At 50.0% G+C, this 18,877-nt stretch overlaps 1 protein-coding gene across 28 annotated transcripts in view; it reads left to right on the top strand.

Annotated features, from left to right (window-relative positions):
- Lrrfip1 (LRR binding FLII interacting protein 1) overlaps positions 1-18,877 on the top strand; it is a 133,369-nt gene that overhangs the window by 48,426 nt on the left and 66,066 nt on the right. For 2 of the 28 annotated variants that reach the window (XM_041649475.1, XM_041649453.1), the window contains exon 1: positions 6,430-6,706. The exons of 23 other annotated variants lie outside the window; for them this stretch is intronic. In XM_041649475.1, the coding sequence (XP_041505409.1) occupies positions 6,641-6,706 (66 nt within the window). In that variant the 5' untranslated portion in view covers positions 6,430-6,640. Of the gene's footprint in view, positions 1-6,428; positions 6,707-18,877 lie in introns of those variants that run through there. 3 more of the 28 variants (XM_041649473.1, XM_041649466.1, XM_041649470.1) reach the window with 3 other exon arrangements.

The following is an 18,877-nucleotide window of genomic DNA, read 5'->3' as shown; positions in this document are numbered from 1 at the left end:
ACTTCTCCCAGCCTTGTTCTCATTTCACCACACAGCCAGTCCCTGACATCACCCTTGACTGGCCAGTGCTCTAGGCAAACTTTTGAAAGTTTCTGTTCCCACTTGCCACAAAAATACAAAATACTTAAAGATCGATGAACTGAATGGCCATGGTGACTCATGTCTCTTGCCCCAGCACTGGGATGCCTAAGGCAGGATGATTTTCACAAGTTCGAAATCAGACTAGGCCACAGAGTTCCAGACCAGCTCCCTAGGCTACAGAGTGGTATCATATCTGTAAAAGGGGGGTGGGGGTGGGAATTGGCCAGGTGGTGGTGGTGCACGCCTTTAATCCCAGCACTCAGTAGGCAGAGGCCAGTGGATCTCTGTGAGTTCAACACCAGCCTGGTCTACAAAGTGAGTTCCAGGCTAGCTTGTTACACAGAGAAACCTTGTCTCTAAAACACAAAGAAGAAAAAGAAAAAGAAAATCAGAGAGTTCATGATAACCTATGGAAAGTCTCCATTTTATTAGGAGAACCATCCTTTTGTCTCTCTGTCCACCCACCTACCATGTATGAAGTGGCCATCTGTCCCAAACAATGAGAACATGAAGCCATTACTGAACTCTCCATTGCAGCCTGATAGGGGAGGGGCTGAGCACAGGGCAGTTTGAGAATGAGGGGACTCTGGCATGAAGCCCAGCCCAGGAGCTGGTTGGCCCAGGAGCTGGTTGGCACAGTAGAAGCCAGCTTGCTGTTGCTTTCCAGCTCTCAGGTTCCACGATCATCTCTCTGCTGGAGGTGTCCAGGACTGTAGCTTGTGCTGGGTGCTGGCTTGGGGTACCACTCTTCCCAGACAATGAGTAGGATGATTCTCTCTCCCATTCAGTGGTATTACAAGTAATGCCTCTAATATTCATGGGAGATTTAGCTTCCATCCTTGACCTTGGTATCTTCACCACCATGTCAATGGCCTTTAGATGGGTAGTGGGGTTTAGATGGGGAGGACCCCATCTCCCGCAAGCCTCACAACTGGCGGCGGGGGAAGGGGGACAACACACATCCATAAGAGGTGAAGAAGGCACTGAGTGAGACTGACCTTGTGACTTACTTTTCTTATGCATTTAAACAGTAGAACTTGTGACCTGTGAACTTTACTATAAGAAGGGATTCTATTGACTGATAAACAGAACTCGGGGCTAAAGCCTAGAGAGGGAAGGTCTGTGATAAGCATAAGGGGGGATTCTATTGGTGAAGGATGCAAAGGACCTAGGACTTCTTTCTGAGGAATGTGTTCTATTCACTGAAGGATTGGGGCCTCAGTAATGCTCAGGATATTGGGGGGATTCAGGTGGAGGCTGAGAATCACCAAGTTGATTGATTTTTTTTTCTCACTCTGGTACTCCAGGTAACCAGGCATCATTCATTTCCTTCACTGGAAGAAAACATGATTGACAATCCTGGTTTCTCCAGTGCTTTTTCTAAGCTGTGCTTCCTCCAGGGCTACTGGTCCAGGTTAAGCCCAGGGAGACAGTCAAGGGTTCACTGAGTCTCGTGACTGCCTCCTCCCAAGTGAGGTCCTATGGGTGTCTGGCAGGGGGCACCTCTGTGTCACACAGCATGACATAAAAAGATGTTCAGGGGCTTACAGTGATGTTTTAAGAAGAAGAACGGCCGGCTGTGTCCCACCGTCCAGCTAGCTTATACCCCGAAATAACAACACACAAATTGTATTCATTTAAACACTGCCTGGCCCATTAGCTCTAGCCTCTTAATGACTCATTCTCACATCTTGATTAACCCATTTCTAATAATCTGTATGTCACCATGTGACTGTGGCTTACCGGGAGAGATTCAGCATGTCTGACCTGGCAGCTGGCTCCATGGTGGCTCTCCCTGCCTGCCTTCTTCCTCCCAGAATTCTGTTCTGTCTACTCCACCCACCTAAGGGCTGCCCTATCAAAAGGCCAAGGCAGCTTCTTTATTCAACCAATGAAACCAACACAAATACAGAATGACCTCCTACACCACAGTGGAGACCTGGCCTTGAAACCTGGCTCCCCTCCTCCAACATGTCTGTGGACCAGTCAAACACCTGTGGGCCTTAGTGTGCACGTCAAGTGTTTTGTAAACAGAAGGTGTCATACAAAGCTTGGGTGATGTCCTGAACCACAGTTTCCATAACATATGATCACAGCTATGGTTTTTAGACAATTGTCTAAGGATTCAAATGAAGTAAGAGCATACATGTGAGCACACTGTGTGTGCAAGCCATTAGAGGTGTTTACCCTGTGGTCCATCATCCATGGGCTGCCGATTCATGTCTGAAAAACAAGTGTTAGGGTGTGATGGAGAGAAATGATTTCATGTTGGCTACCTGATTAATGGGGTAACTGAGAGCCACTCTGCCTTCCCTCTGCCTCTGCTTTCTGTGGTCACCCTACAGCCTAAACCACAGAGGAAGGCAAAGCTAGTGAGCCTAGCAACAGATGCCAGGGAGACAGAGTCAACTGGGCTTGGGTGGAGCCCCAGTCTGGCTCACTCTGTGGCTGAGCTGGTTAGCTGTGCTGTGATCCTTATGGTCCTTCAACAATGCAGGCCATTGTATTTACCTTTCGTTCCTTTCTCGGGAGTCCCTTTTAAAACTGGGCTCCTGGGCATGATCTTGTACACCTGAGAACTGATGTTGAGCCTCTGGACTTTCCTTTCCTTTAAGAGAGCACAGAGAACACGCCCTTCACACACACATACACCAACATACACACACAACACACACATACACCACAACACACATACACTAGACATGTATATATATCACACATACCAGACACACACCACACACACTAGACACATACACACACACCACATACACTCCATACACATACCCCACACATTAGACACATATACACACACCACACACACACATACACACCACACAGACACCACACACACTCCATACACATACCACATACAGTAGACACATACACAGACACCACACACACATATACACACCACACAGACACCACACACACTACATACACACCACACGCACACACGCACACACACACACCATAAGCTGATAGAGACAGATCTTTCCCAAAGCCACTGTGTGCTCTCAGAAAGAGATCTGGTATTTAAATAGTGTCAACAAATCTGTGAGCTCACGGGTCAGTGCCTGGCCATATGGAGAGGGCTACAACTGCAAAGCCAGCTTATTAGGAATGGCCGGCCATCGATCATGTTTTCCAAAAGGAGAAAACCGAATTGCATCACACACCTTCCAGCTCTTTATATAAACCCCTGGGCCCTACAGGGCATGGAGGCACATCCGGAGGCGCATCCGTAACCCCAGCACTCTGGAGGTGGGAACAGGAGAATACAGAGTTTGAGGACAACCTCAGCTACATGAGACTATCTTAGAGAAGAAAAGAAAAAGACCTTTGATACCACCAGCTAGTCAGCCCAGTGGATGAGGCTCCTCTCGGACTTTCAGAGGTGTCGGGGGCTTCTTGTCGGATGTGTTCATGTGTTTAGGTGACTTGAGTTTCTTCAAGACAAAAGCTTTTCTATTGTTCTGCTAAGACACTTCTGTTGGGGTGAAAATTTTGTGTTGAGGTACACATCCCATTCTTCTGAGTGTCACTTTTGTTCACCCCTCCCCCCCCCACACCATCCGGGAGTTAGTAGATTCCTTTCACATTCATTACCCTCACTGTGACCTTGCAAGATAGAGAGGCTAATGGAATTAATGGAAGACAACTCTGAGCCTCTGCACTTTATTAGAACATAGGTTGATTTATTTACTTTTTTTTTTCTTTTGGAGACAGAATCAAACTCTGGAGCTCTGACTGTCTTGAAACTTGCTATATAGACCAGGGTGGCCTAGAACTCAGAGATCTGCCTGCCTCAGTGGCACTAGTACTAGGTAGGGTTCTGGTTTTTTGTTTTTTTTTTTTAAGACAACATTTCAGTTTGCCAAGGCCAGCTTCAAACTTGAAATAAAAAGCCAAGGATGGCTTTCAACTCTCAGTCCTCCTGCCTTTACCTCCCAAGTAGATTACAAGAATGTACAGCCAGGCTAGGCCCTAGAATTTAGATTTAAATGCCACCACCAAGGGTAGGCACTAAACATGCCACTCGCCATATGGGCTTCCACACTTTTGGAGCTGGGAACTGCTTACAGCACCAATCAAGGCAGGATGGGCTCACTTAAATCAAAATATGGCACCCTCCTATCTAAGAGAGCAGGGTGTTGGGGTGGCAGCTGCCATAACACGCCGCCACTCTGTGGAAGCACGTGTCTTGTGTGTTATTCTGAGGCTGGTGGTGTTCCTTGAGCCTCGGAGTCTCACCACCTGACTCCCTCCCATAGCTTTGGGGAGGGGCCAAGGGCGGGGCTTGCAGATTCTCAGCCATCTTAACTTATGGTCCAGCTTCCTTCCTGCAGTGGAAGAGGAGGCAGCAATGGATGGGTGGGGTTCTTGCTGGAGGATTCGGAGGGCAGCAAGGACAGTGTTCTGTGTTTCTTTGCGGGACTCCTGGACAAAGGAGTTTGTTTATGAGCTTGTTAGAAGCCAAGGGATACCTTGGGGGCTGGGGAAATGCTCTGGACGTCAGCAACCAATATCTTCAGGTATTGTCTGCGGACAGGCAAAACAAACAAAGCCTGTCCCTGGGCTACAATGGTGTGGGTGTCCCAGCTTAAAATCTATCTGTCTATCTGGATCAGAATACACTAGCAGGACTCTGTTATTAACCGGCCCCCGCTCTCATCTGTAAAGTTAGTCCTAGTAGAATTACGCGTATCCCACATAAATGCCACCAACCTTTGCCGTTACAATGCTATGTAAAACTATTCTCTCCAATTATTTGAACTTTGTGGAATCAAGAACTTTAAACCAGCGTTTGTAAAATGTTACATTGAGACAGTTACTGGAAGCCAGTCCTCTCTTTCGCGGGGAGTTTTCCTCCTCTGAGATGCTTCATCAAAAGTTTGGTGTGCTCTCTTTCAACTTGCACTTATTCTCAAAGCCACACCCCTTCATCCATAAGCCACGCCCCTTTGTTGATAAGCCACGCTTCTTCATCCCTAAACCTAGCTCTCTGCACTCTCCTCATCCTTTCTGGCCAGGTTCTTCTGCTTTCAGAACCCATCTTCTCTGGGCCCACCAGAAGCACTGCCCAGAGACGTGGTGTCAGGATACTGATCCACACGCACAGACCAGTGCCCACATGTGTTCATTGTTATCAAGAAGTTTGTCAGCCAAGTTGAGAATAGGGAGCCATAAAGCTCAGATGTGACCCTGACTTCTCCAGAATCTTTCTGGTGACTCCAGAAAAGAAAACCAGGCCAAGGGTTCCTGTTGCTTTTCCCTTTGAGCCTAAAAAAGGCCTTCTGTGGTGGAGAAAACACTTCACCCAGGTCTGCTGCGTGGGCCGTGGGGACATATGCAGCCAGGATCGGTTTAGGGTGAAATCTGTGCAGTTTCCTTTGGGTTGCTTCAGTCCACAGGGCACAAAATTGGAGTCCGCGTGAAGTTAATTTTAAGTCAGCGGCACCCCCGCCCAGTGGACGTGGAAGATGTGTGCTAGGAGTCGGGTCACTGTCCTGCGTGGAGACCAGTTTCTCGCCGCAGCCCGTCAGAGCAGCATCAAAGCCCAAATAGCGCAGATGCGGGGCTCCAGATACCGAATCCTCCGGATAGCGACTATCACATGGGCCTCATGCTCTCTTCTGTCCTGATTGTCAGGGACCGTAGCTCTGTGGTTCCCAAGATTGAACCGGCTCGAAAGACCGCTGCAGCGGGGGCAGGCACGCTTGGGCAGAGGCTCGTGCGCTGTGGTTCTAGCTCAAGCCACGCGTGTCCTAAGGGAAGGCGCGCTTCCCAAGGCCTGGGCTAGTCTCCCATGCTGACTCAGCCGAGGGACAGCCAGGGCGTGGTTGCGGGTGGGGTCCCTAGGGTCATTCCCCTCCGCCTCCGCCTTTCTCTGGTCAGCCGCAGGGTCTGGGTGGTAATTGATGGCACCGCAGCCGGCTAGTCAGGAGCAGTCTGAGTGGGGAGGAAGGCGGATCCGGAGGTCCTGAGGCAGAGCAAAGGGAGGAGCATGGGCGGGACCATGGAGGAGGAGCGTGGGGGGGGTCCCTGGTGGGCGGATTCGGGTGGACCTCGTGGAAGGAGCGCTTGGGTTGGGAGTGCCATTGTGGGTAGTGGGTGAAGCGAACGGCTGAAGGGGGAGCATGGGGCTGAAGTAGCGTAGAAGGAAGACGGACCCCCGGGTGGGTGGGTCTGGGGAGAAAGGGGCAAACCTCCTGGAAGAGCGCGGGAAAGGGGCTGGGAAGGAAGGCGTGGCGGGCACAGGGTGGGTGGGGCGTGGGGCGGGGTTAGGCGGGGAACGGGCGGAGTGTGCCCGGGGCTCCTCTCTGCCACCCCCACCCCCGGCCCGGGGCCACCTGCGCCCCGCCCTACCGGCCGCACCCCAGCTAGGGAACCAAGAAGCCGGCTGTCCGGGTTTCGTGTGCGCCGCGGGGATCATAGCGAGTTCTGCTTCTGCCTGGACGGCTGTCCTGAGTCCGGAAATGTGGCCTCTCTGAGAGCCCTCCGACTGAGCGGGTCTGCGGCGCGAACTCACGGGTGGGAAGTTGGTCTGTACTCCGGCAAGATGACCAGCCCGGCGGGCACACAAAACCAGGAAATTGACTGTCTGAGCCCCGAAGCGCAAAGACTGGTAAGAGGAACATGCGGTTCAGTCCTGTGCCTGTCAGTGCCCCTCCTCCCCCCGCTGAGCTGTGTCCCCTGAAGGCTCTTCGGTCAAGGGCAGTGGCCCCCTCAGCGGCTGCGACCCTGCTGGAACAGAGGCGAGTGGGCTCTGCCAGAGTCTCTAGAAAATCCTGGGGACAGGTGGTTGGCTAAGAACAAGATATCTGCAGGTGGCGCTCTGTAAAGTTTTGTGTCCCTACACCTCTCTCAAGGACGAAAAGGAGCATGGTCTCACCCTCCGCCCCTGGTGATGGTCTCTAGGCAGGCTCTGCTCAGCTGACTGGCTCTGGCCTGGATCCAGCCGAGATCTGAGATCTGAGTGTGGTGTAGCATTTCACACGGAACTGCTGGTTTGGTATTTTACAAAGTACAGCACCCAGGAACTGGGCCCTCATCCGGAGGCACCACCTTCCCTGGAGTGACTTGGAGGGTTTGCAGGCTCTTGACCTTAGGAACACCTCCCTCAAGGATCCAGGAACCTAAATCCACTTTGGCGGGTGTCAGTCTCTGGTGTTTCCCTTGCCGAACTTAACTTGTGGAGGCATGGTGGGAAAGGAGTAGTTTGGCCTTAAAATTGGGCACCAGGGGGTTGGGAATCTTAGGTTCCCGCCTGTAGCTTATGGTTTTGACTTGGGGGCTGGGAGTCGAGACCGGAGCAGACTACCTAACCCAGTCTAGCTTTAAACTCCGGATTCTCCCCCTTTCAACCTCTCCACGGCTGGGCTTATGAATGGGAATTTTTAAAAGCTAAAGGTACTCTTTGAAATGATATATTTTTATGGAGTTAGTACTAGAGAAATAAGGAGATCCAAGGTTCCCACTTTGTCAGGTTTTTGTGAGTCCCAATCACTCATTCACCAGGTAGGAACTAATCCTGCATTGTTGTCTGTGGGATAGTCACAATGAGGATGCTTTTTTTGACTGGGAAGGTGTAAATTTTGATACCAATGATAGACTGGAAAAATTAGGTCCTAGCTGAGAACTGTCCTGTGTGTCTTAGTGTTCCTCCCCTCCTCCCACCTCCCTACCCCCCCTGCTCCACACTTAAGTTTTGGCAGTAATTTGTGCTTTTGGAACTATTCTGTCAACTGTGGGCCTAGGGAGGGAACCTGCAGGGCCACTTTGGAACCCTCTTCAGGCCAGTCTTGAGATAAGGGAGGAGGGAAAGCTTCTGAGACTGTGGTTTCAGAAAAGAGGCCCAGGCACACCATAGAAGGCAAGAATGGGGAGGAAGTCAGCCCTGGGCTTGTGCTAACGTACAGGAACCAGAGTCCTGGGCAAAGAGAAGACTAAACAGCTAAACACCGAGAACAGCATGTAAGGAAGGCAGGGAAAGGCCCAAGAGGTGGGGACTCCCCCACCAATTCCCAGACACCAGGCACAAGTCCCGCTACTCAATACTTGGAGCCTGTAGGGTACCCAGGCAAGATACTGCCCAGCAGGAGGAGGCTGGAACCAGGTCCTCTTCCAAGTGCTCATTGGTCTGATAGAGGCCCACCCTCCCTTGCAGAATCCAGGAAACAAAGAGCACTAGAGAGTGAGTGAATGTTTATATGTAAGATTACGGCAGAATTCATCTAGCAATGAGCCCTGCCCTGTCCTAGGCGACGCTATTTTTAGTATTTCTTTCTCTCCTTGATGTAATGTAACCTTCATGCATTGCTCTAAAGCCCCTTCCAGACATTTGATGAAGGACTGCTACCTAATAAAATATGGTCAATGCCTCCTCTTACCCTACTAAAATCTAACAGTGCTGAATTCTGGAACATATTTGTTGCTAGAATATTATAGAAGGAAATTCCGACTCTTTAAGAGGTTTACAAAACAGTAGCAGAAACTTTGTGCAGGAGAACACAGAAAAAGAAACAAAATGTGGCCCCTGTTTATGAGGCTAATGGCCCGTTGGGCAGGAAGTGTGCAGGGGCATGACAATGGCCGGTGTGTTAGAAGGGGGGCCACCCAGCTGCTCGGACCCCGGGTTGAGCTTGTAACTGGAGACCAGCAGTGACCATTACAGAATGGTTTTTGTGTTCTATAGTTAGTGTCCCTGGCTCATAGGAGCAGGGCTCTTCCCAGTGGGCAAGGGCTGGATTAAACGGTTGTGAGAGGACAAAATGAACAAAAGGAAACAGAGAGAGGGTGAGACATCCTCAGTCCAGAGAGAGCTGTCACAAACGACAAGATTGGAGCAGAGTATGTGGTACAGACCTGGATGCCTGCAATACTGGCACTCAGAGGCTGGGTCAGAAAGAACTCCAGTTCTAGGCCAGCCTGGGCATAGGCAGACTCTGTCTCTAAACAGAAAACTCCTAAAGTTTTCTTTATGGCTGCATGGATGCCTGGCTCCAGAAGAGGGCTTCAGATCCCCCGAACCAGAGTTATAGACAGATGTAAGCCACCATGCAGATGCTGGAAATCGAACTCCAGGTACTTAGGAAGGGCAGCCAGTGCTCTCAACAACCAAGCCATCTCTCCAGCCCCAAACTGGCATTCTTTAAACTTCCGTAACTTCTGTGTATTGCTGAGGGTATGTCATCTCTGGCCTCTTTCCACACACAGATGAGCACTGACCCCGAAAGGAGCCAGTCCGTACCTTTTGATAGAGGGGTAGAAGTTGGCCCTACCAGGCATGGTCCACAGGCAGGCTGTCTATGAATGCAGCCCTCCACAAAAAACATAAACTTACTTAGAATACTAGGAGATTTTTTGTTTTGTAACTCAGTCATGGGGTTCTTGACCATGAACTGTGTAGATGACATTGTGTCAAATAGAGCCTCTCTCACAGGAAACCTGAATCTTAGCCCCCAGGTTTGGGAACTGGGGGTATCAACTGACATTTTAAATGTGTTGTTTCCCCGAGTAGTTAAGATAAATAAATAAACAAACAAAACAATAGGCCTAAAAAATAGTAAGTTCTTTTCTTTTGAGTTGTAGCTCTAAGCCATTTGTTTCCTTTTGTAGCCTGACTTATTACTCGTGTGAGTGTGTGTGTGTGTGTGTGTGTGTGTGTGTGTGTGTTCCAAGCATGCTTTCGAGCTCTTGCTCTCTCTCTCTTCCTCCCTCCCTCCCTGGAAAGGCTCCTCTCAGCCACCACTGCAGGCAGATGTAGGTTGGCTCTGAAACACTGAATTCATCTGCTTCCTGGCTTGGGAAGCATAGGGACCTTGAAAGCCCTGCAGCAGATCTGGGTCACCTGCTCCCATCCTACTTGCTGACCAGGGCACAGATCAGCTGCTCCCCTGTCACTGCTGGAGCCAGGCTCATCCCTGTCAGAGGCTATGGCCACCAGGCCATTCCAATATCAGCTCCTGCGCCCAAACTTTCCCAGTACAGGAGACCCCAAAATGCAGTAATAAAGGTCAAGAACTACGATGGAAACAAATATCTTTACTTGGTAGTATCCCTGGGTGACAGTGGAGACTAAATTTCCCTTTTTCTCTAGGTTAGTTTCTGTTTAGCAGAACAGCTCTCATAACGGAAGCCTCCTTTGCAAACTGCAGAACGCTTAGGGTTCAATCGCCACCTACTACCAAGGAGAGCAGGAAACTGGTTTACTTGTGGTGGCCAAGTCTCAGCACAGTTGACTGACTGGCATGTAACCTGCTTAGAGTGAGATTCCTAGTCGGTTATTCGGGCAGAACCGGGCCAGGCCTTGGTACCGCGTATTCGCTCTTCAAAAGGCAATGAACCACAGGGACAGCTTGTGACTCAGACCGGAGGAGCTGTTTGTGACTGGTTACTCAGATGCCAGAGTTCCCAAAATTCCATTCAATTTAAAGGGTTAACCTTAGAGCCCAGAGGCCTTTCCTTGCAGTTTCGGGAAGGTGGGGGGGGGGGGGGAGATGTAGGTGATGGTGGTCAGGGAGGGCCTTTAGTACCTGACTGCTTTTACTGGAGGCCTCCTGTTCCAGTTTGTGTTTTAAAGGAGGCTTTCTTTCTTAAGATGGACTTATGGCATTGGGACAGTAGATATAGTTACGTGAACCTACTTCCTTCTCCCAAATTAAGTCAAACATTAGTGTGAATACACCCTAGAATTAATTCAGGTGATTGCCAAGTGATTGCTAACCATTTCCACAGTTACTTGCCTCAGGGGCAAATTCCAGAACAACCAATAAAGTTAGAGACAACACCAAAAACCAACTAAGCCACGCCCAGCTGCCCAGCCATGCTACTGTGTATTCCATCTTAAGACAGGTTGGTTTCCCTTGGATGGATCTAAAGTATAATAAAGAAATAACTCACCTTAGTTACTGGAAGGAGAGTTTCTTTTTAACGCCATCACTTGTCCAATGGAGATATTTTTGCTTCAAAGTAGCAGTTTCTTTTTTTTTAAATGTATTTTAATTTTTTTTTTCCTTTGGTTTTTCGAGACAGGGTTTCTCTGTGGTTTTGGAGCCTGTCCTGGAACTAGCTCTTGTAGACCAGGCTGACTTTTTATACATGTATGGGTGTGTGCATTGCACACATGAGTGAAGGATGTCAGAAGAGGAGCTCAGGTCCCTTGGAGCTGTAGTTACAACGATTGTGAGAGTCTCCTCACCCTGCCAGCCTAATGTGGGTGCTGGGATCTGAACTCTAGTCCTCAAGGTTTATCAACAAGTGCCTATAACCGCTGAGCCATCTCTCTCCCCAGCTCTGTGTGTGTGTGTGTGTGTGTGTGTGTGTGTGTGTGTGTGTGTGCATGTGTGATTTTTATTATTATTTTATAGGAGGGGAATGGGTGTGTGTGCCACAGCAGATGTATAGAAGCCAGAGAACAACTCTGTAATGTTAGTCTTGGCTTCCACTTTCACGCAGTTCCAGGGATTGAACTCGTGTCTCCGGGCTTTCATGCCAAGTGTCTCTACGCACTGAGCCATCTTGCTGACTCCCCATTTGTATTTTGTTTTACTGATTTGGGCACGGGTTTTTAGTATGTGGGCCAGACTTTCCTGCACAATTGCCATTCTCCTGTTTCACCTCCTGAGCGCTGGGGTTGCACTGCAGGTAAAGGCCACCATATTTGGCCCACAGTGTTGGTTCTGATCCATGTGTGTGGCAAGGCAGTGTGTGTGGGGGGGGGGGTAGAGGGACGGGAAGATTTTTCTAGAGGAAGCAGGGTTAGGAGTGGGTGTGAGGTGTGAGCGGGAGTTCACCCTCCCTCAGTGTAACCTCCCTTGGGCCAGGGTGTTTGTCTTGCGCTGCTGAACTTGGTGTGAACTGTGTTCATGCCCCTCCTGCCCCCCCCCATCAGTAGCTGTCACAGAAGACACTTCCTAAGTAGTCAAGGTAGCTAACTTTATCAGGCCCCTGCTGAATCAGCTTGGCGAGGTTTATGTAGATGATGTTAGCCTTTACCTCATAGGACCAGACAATTATCTCTAATTTATGGATAAAGAGCAAATGGGGCCCTGAAAGTCTTGCTGAGCCCCCACGGATACGTGGGGAAACAGACCCCAGGTTAGCTTACTTGGAACTCGAGCTGACTGTGGCGCCACCGTATACTGCTTCAGGCTCTCCTGGCAGGGATCAAATATACAGCCTCTCCTGGCAGGGATCAAATATACAGCCGGCTGCCTCCACTGCAGGTCCTCTCACTTCAGCCATAAGCGTCTCTTGACAGCCTTGGGGTGTCATCACTCCAGTACCCCCGCACCCCACACACTCCGTTTTGACACAGGTTTCAGGCAGCTGACTTCTGGCTCCGAAATGCTGGGATTACGGGCATGTGATACCACACCCAATTTACTACCCTTTTCTGTGTCTGGTAATTTTCACATGAGAGAATGTTGAGTCGACTTAATTTTTCTAAATAAGACAGAGAAGAGTGGAAATGGAAGACTGGTAGAAACCTCTGCTTTTCACTTCTTCGAGGTATGCCGACATTTTCGATGTTGCTCGTGAGTCTTGAACTCGGGGCCTTGGCTCATGCCCACAAGCACTGCTGACTTACACTCCAAGCTTATGCCTGTCACGCACCACTGTGACTCAAACCTTTAGTTTGTAGCTTGTGTGACACCCTCTCCACCTCCTCCCAGATTGACAGGGCCATTGAATTAGAAAAATGTGACTTCTTCCAGGGTTGTTTCCAGGAATGTTGATTGAATCCGAGAAGGGTTGTGTTGTTGAGAATTCCCTGCCTAAGGAGGTGTTAACAACCTTCCATCCAAGGTCCAAGGTCCCATCCACAAATCAAAGTACCCATCTCACTGATGTTCAACCTTGAAAACCAAAGCATCTATTTGATTTACTTGTAGAGATGAAGGAATTTGGCTGACTCCAAAGCAGCTACCTTGGAAAATCTTTTTTCCTACCCAGCATGCACGACAGCTTCTCCAACGCCACTTAGGTGGAGCCCCTTTAGATTAACCTCCTCTGGCCTGTGTTGTCTAGTACCTCCTGAGACCACCCTCCCAACCCCCACCCCCGCCGCCACCCCAACCAAGTGCAATTAAGACAAAACTGCACACATGCGCCCAGAAGGAGAGGTAGGAATCTCCAGTGACTCTCCTACCCCCTCCCCATTAAGGAATGTCAACTCTCAGCTGGATCTCACAGACAGGCACAACTAACTTGACTAAGACCGCAGCTGTTCTGCCTGGTAGGCAGAATTCTGCCATGAGTGGTTACAAGCTGTTTTGTGTCTGGGGTCTGCAGTTTTCAGACTTGTTCTTCGAAAGAACAGGGTTAACAACTGCGGAAACCTTAGGAGTGGATTTCAGGGAACAGTCTAGATGGGAACAGACAGAGGTGAGGGGACAGAGCCCAGACGAGGTTCCTGAAGAGAAGTGGTCCTCATCTGTCAGCCCTGCAAGTCCTCAGTTTTGACTTCGGGGTTGCCAGTGTGGTATGAATTGTCCTCAGCTCCCTTTAGTACCAGATATGACCTAGGATGACATGTGTGTTAGGCAACCATCCTGGTCCTGAAGAAGCCTGTTTCTCTGAGAGACGGTGTAGCCTAGTTCTTATTCTGAAGTGGAGAAGATGTTTGTAACTCAGTTACCAAGCTGTGTCCCGGAACTGTGGAAGATATCACACTCGAAGTCAGATCTGCAGCCTCCCTCCCCACCTCCCCCTGGGAACTCTGCTCCCAGGAGAATACTCAACTCAGACTTGAGCATCCCTGGGATGCTCTTTGTCCCTCAAGCACAGAGCAGTGTAGCTCCTCCTAGGAGCCTGTGGGTCTAGCTAGGAGCAACAAAGTAACTGATTCTTCATTGACAGATCATTTTAGATAATCATCTTAGTTAATTTTGATAGTGTTTTCTTTTAAGAAATTATACAAAAGAAGTTGAACATCAGCCTTTCACTCTATGCCCTACATCCCTTCCAGGGTGCTGAGGAACCTGGGCCCCATTGGTCTTGTGGCCTGAGCTCTGAGACCCACCTGAGCAGGTGTGGCCCATGTGGCTGAATGTCATCAAACTGTGCTCAGGGACACAGTAAAGTGCTTATAGCCCAAGCACAAGGGCCTGAGTTTGGAGTCCCTATATCCAAGTAAAAGTTTGGCATGGCACACTTGTAATACCAATGCTGGGAAGGGTCCCCAGAGCTTGCCGGCCAGCTCATCTGGTCAAACTGGTGAGCTCCAAGCTCAGTGAGAGACCCTGTATTAAAACAGTGACTGAGGAAGACACTGAAGGTTACCTCTGGATATCACACACACACACACACACACACACACACACACACACACTAAGTAAACTTAGTTTGTAGCACTGTGTGTTTGATAGAGAAATACCCACCTCAGGATGTTAGATGTTTCCGTAGATCTGGGGCTGACCTCATCTCTGTAGATGCAGACTGACTTGGGTGTGTCATACTGAGACCCCTAATGCTGTACTTGATCTTACTGTCTGTGGTCAGCCATTCTGAGGTGGCCTCTGGCCCCTGAGGAAGTACTGAGCAGAGCCTGGTATATATACTTCTTCTCAAACTTCCATTCTGCTCCTGTTTTCTTGTTTTGTGGGATGGGGTCGCACCTAGCCCAGACTCTCTTGATCCATTTGACTCAACCCCCAAAGCTGCTGTTAGGGGTGCGTGTCACCACACCTGGAGCATTTCCCTCACTCTCCATGCTGACATCATTCACAGGGTAGTGGTGTAGTTTGAACTGTGTAGTGTGTGTGTGTGTGTGTGTGTGTGTGTGTGTGTGTGTGTGTGTTTGGTCTCTATAAATTCCACCTTGCTCTTGCGACCTGCCTGAGTAGCCAATGACAAGCTCTTCCCGATGTGGTCCTGTCAGAAAGCAAGATGACAGACTGGTCAGCCTGGCCTCACCCTGAAGGCCGTGATTCCTCAGCATCCCCAGTGCCCCTTTGCACTGACTGCAGTAGCCCCACTGTGTCCTGACTCACAGTTACAGCCATAAAGAACCCCTTGCTCTTGGGGGCCTCGTGGGACAGACAGCGCGAAAGGTTTTGGAAAGATAACACTTCTTTAAAGCATGGGATGCGATACAGGTAGTAACCAAGAGACATGGGCAGTGGGTCCATGGAGCAGAGGCCAGCCGTGGGCACTGTTGCAGAGGTGCCCAGCTAGTGCCTGCCCTTTCCTGTTCCACCGTGCATTCCCTCGGCTGCACTCAATAGCAGACTGTTTTTAGAATCTGCCGAATATAAGCTGTGGGGGTTTCCGTAGAAACAAAAGTTGGTAGCTGTTGCTACTTCCTGTAACCAAGGCAACTCAGGAAAGGGATTCTATCCCTCCGCAACCTCCACCCAAGTCTGGAAACCACCATGCGTGTGTCAGCCATGCTAACATGGGTGTGGGTAGGATGCACACCAGGATTTCCAAGCTCCCGCATCAGATTTTTGTTCCTTCTCTCGGGAACCAGATTTTTGTTCCTTCTCTCGGGAACGGATCACACCAGGACAGAGGCCTCTGCTTCTGTCTAAACCAAGGCAGCTTCTTTTGGCGCCGCTTTTGGCCTCAGCAGCGCGGTACTCATGTTGCACTCACATGAGGGAACTTTGCATCCTTAGACGTTTTCTGAAATGGCTTAGATTAGTGATGTCATGTTTATGAAATATGCCCTGATATAAATGCCACCGATTCTGCTCAATTCTAAAGCCTCGAAGCTTCGGTAAATGCATCATTAGCATGGACACTTCCTCCCATTCGCAGCATCTTTACATCTAAGCATCCCATGGAGCATCATTTCCAGGTGGCATCTGAGGAGGCAGACCAGGGAGGTAGTGGTGTCCCTGGGGCTCCTCATGTGTCTCTCTGCAACCCAGAGGTCTCTCTATTGGCTCTGTTGGAGTTCTGGAAAGTTAGAGAATGTTGCATCCCACTTCCAGGCATTGCAGGACTGAGCTGCATACGGACCCTGTGCAGTGAGTCTGCCTGCAGATTCAGGGGTGGGAGCTGGCTTTGTAGGCCCAAGGCTTCCTCAGTCTGGTGGAGGAAGTAACCTGAGACCAAAACTGTCTCAATCCCCTTTCTCAAGAACTTCCTTAGAGCTGTAACCCATATGTGAAATCCTTCCAGTTTTTCCGTCGACTCTGAGACTCTTTGGTGTCAGTACCATGACCAGAGGGTGATAGGGTTTGACATGCATACTTTGTCTGCTAGGCATGAGTGTCAGGAAAGGCCCAGGACCGGCAGGAGCAGAGCATGGGTGTTGAAGGACTCCCTGAAGGTGGTGTACCCTGGAGGTGAGGGGTGGGCTCCCCACAGACCCGCCTTGTCTGAGCACACTCTGCAAATTAGGTGTCTAGTCTTTTGTGGCCAGAAGGACTCCAGGCAGCAACTTCAGGAACAGTTGTAAGCGCCAGAGAGGTTACTCATTGACACCCCGGTGCATACTTTACTGATAGGCAAGACATCCCACTGACTTCTCAAACAGCTCTCTGAAGCCTTTGCCAGCCTGTCCTTGGGGCTGTCACCCATACGACTGTATGGCCCACAAAAGGAATTTCAGTAGAAATTATTTCTGGCGCTGGCCAGTGAACCGGACTCTTGGCCAAGGGACCCTGCAGCAAGCTGTACGGGTGGCACTGGGGACAGTAGGTGGGAAACCTGAGGCACTGGGTCAGACTTGTGCTTCTCTGTGGCTCTCCTTGCAATCCTTCTTACCCAGGGTGGGTGTGTAATTGGATGTGTGTGTCTCATCCATGATGGGTGTGTCCATGGATTGTATGTGTCACTAGGGTGGATGTGTTCTTGGGTTGTATGTCTCATCTAGGTAGGCGTACCCTTGGGTTTGAATATGATTTATGGGGCGCAAAGGGGAATCTGGAGTCAGGATCAGCTTTGTGGAATTGTCATAGGCAACTTTGGTGATCTATGGAACATTTCCAACTGTTCCCACCCCAAGGAGTGCCTCTATTTTAAAAGCCTAGCCTATAAAAGCTGCTTATAGAACCCAGGCCTGGGCTCAGAGCAGCTAGGGGAGCTCCAGCCATGGACCAGAGCAGGGGAGAGGAAACACATCCTGATCGAGCAGCTATGGGAATTCCCAAGAAGCTAGCTAGCAAGCCTGTGGCTTGTGACAGGAGCCTGTTCCTGACACCCCCTACCTCAGTGCCCTGCTCATGAAGCAAGAGGAGGAGCCAAGGTGGGCCTACACCTGGACAGTTTCTAGAGCAACCAGCCGAACTGAGTTTGCTTTCTGGCATCAGTGAGCATGGGTTTGGGGTTTGGTCCCTTCCAACTTCCTTCCCCACCTCCTACCTACTGAAAAAGGTCAAATATCCCAGGGCATACGTGTATTCCCACATAGGAATGCCCCTGCCCTTAGGCAAGCACCAGCATATAGGGTTCTTGTGATGCCCTGGTGGACCAGGCTTCTGGAGGAGAGGCAGCAGGTGCTCCTCAGGAAACTTTCCCTAGTCCTCGACCAGCTCAGGACAGCAAGCATAAGGATGTACTTGGAGAATTTCAAATCTGCCTGTGACCTCACACAATGGCTTTGTATTTTGGCAAAGCAGCTATCCAGGAAAGCATACCCCTGGCATACCTGACCAAGGCAGCTGACAACGAGAACCACCTGGACAGTTGGCATATCAAGGACGGGCCTGGGCTTTGCACTGTGCCCAGGGAATGAACCTTGAGCCAGGGTGCCACATGGTGGACCTTGGCTGCTTTGTACGTCAGTTCATTTCACAACTTGGTCACATCCAGCCTTCCCTGGTGACCCCACAGGGACCATATGCACGACCATCATCCTCCAGCTCCTGTCTGTGTGTTGCTGTTCTTGGCAGCGGGTCTGAAGAGGAGAAAGCATGCTGCCGAAGCATCGGCTAATTCTTTCGGTGTAGGATTTGTCTCTTGAAGGCATGCACAGTCACGGGGAGGGCTTGGATCTGTGTCGGTGTTTGGCTCCTCTGTCTACTGGTGTTTGGTTGGGCAGGTTCCAGGAAACAAGATGATTGCCATCACTTCCTCTACTGTGAGGCTCTGTCTCCCCACAAGTCATGTGACCGATGTAAGAGCCGTGGGTGTCATGAATGGTGGAGCTTACAAGGACCTGAAGCTGTATTGAATTACAAACTAATCTTCTAAATCCTGATATCAGGAATAGCTGGTACTTAACAGTCTTCATTCATGTGGCTCCGTTGTCAGCCCAGGCCTAGACTTCTCAGGGCAGGACTGGTAGCTATATAGGTTCTCAGCATGACTGCCCTCAAGGACTGAGTATGTTAGGCTAAATTGGACCACGTGGAGATTCTGTGACAGGTCCTACAAGCTCAAATGTGTGGACCCCGTTTAGGGACTTTGGCCCAGTGCTAAGAATTAATTCAGAAGAGATGAGGGACTAGCCAGGCATCCTGGCATGGAAAGTGTGTGAGGTACCCAACATCCCCAACTTAGTGGAGGACAACAAGGGCAAGGTCATCTGTTGGTGTATAATAAATACTCAAAGACACTTGGAATAGCGTTCATCTGTGATGCTGCAGCTCTGGGGTCAGGTGTGTGGGCCCCTCGCTTTGCTGGAACCTATGCTCAGGTCTAACAGGCTATCAACAGCAGTTAGCCAAGCTAGGTCCTTCTGTACTTCTGAGCTCATTTGTGGTTCCAGAACCTTAACTTTCTTGGAGATCATAGGATGGTGGCCCCTCTTCCTACTCGCTGTCACCTGAGGGCTATTCATAGCTCTTGGGATCCCCTAACAGGCCTCTGGTGACAGGAATGACGGTCTCGTGTTTACAGC

The sequence above is a fragment of the Microtus oregoni genome, unplaced genomic scaffold, assembly GCF_018167655.1.
Source record: "Microtus oregoni isolate MIOR12 unplaced genomic scaffold, Mior012 000004F_ref0000308, whole genome shotgun sequence".
Classification (NCBI taxonomy): domain Eukaryota; kingdom Metazoa; phylum Chordata; class Mammalia; order Rodentia; family Cricetidae; genus Microtus; species Microtus oregoni.
The sequence above is the reverse complement of the archived record's forward strand: the minus strand, read 5'-3'. Positions and strand labels throughout refer to the sequence as shown.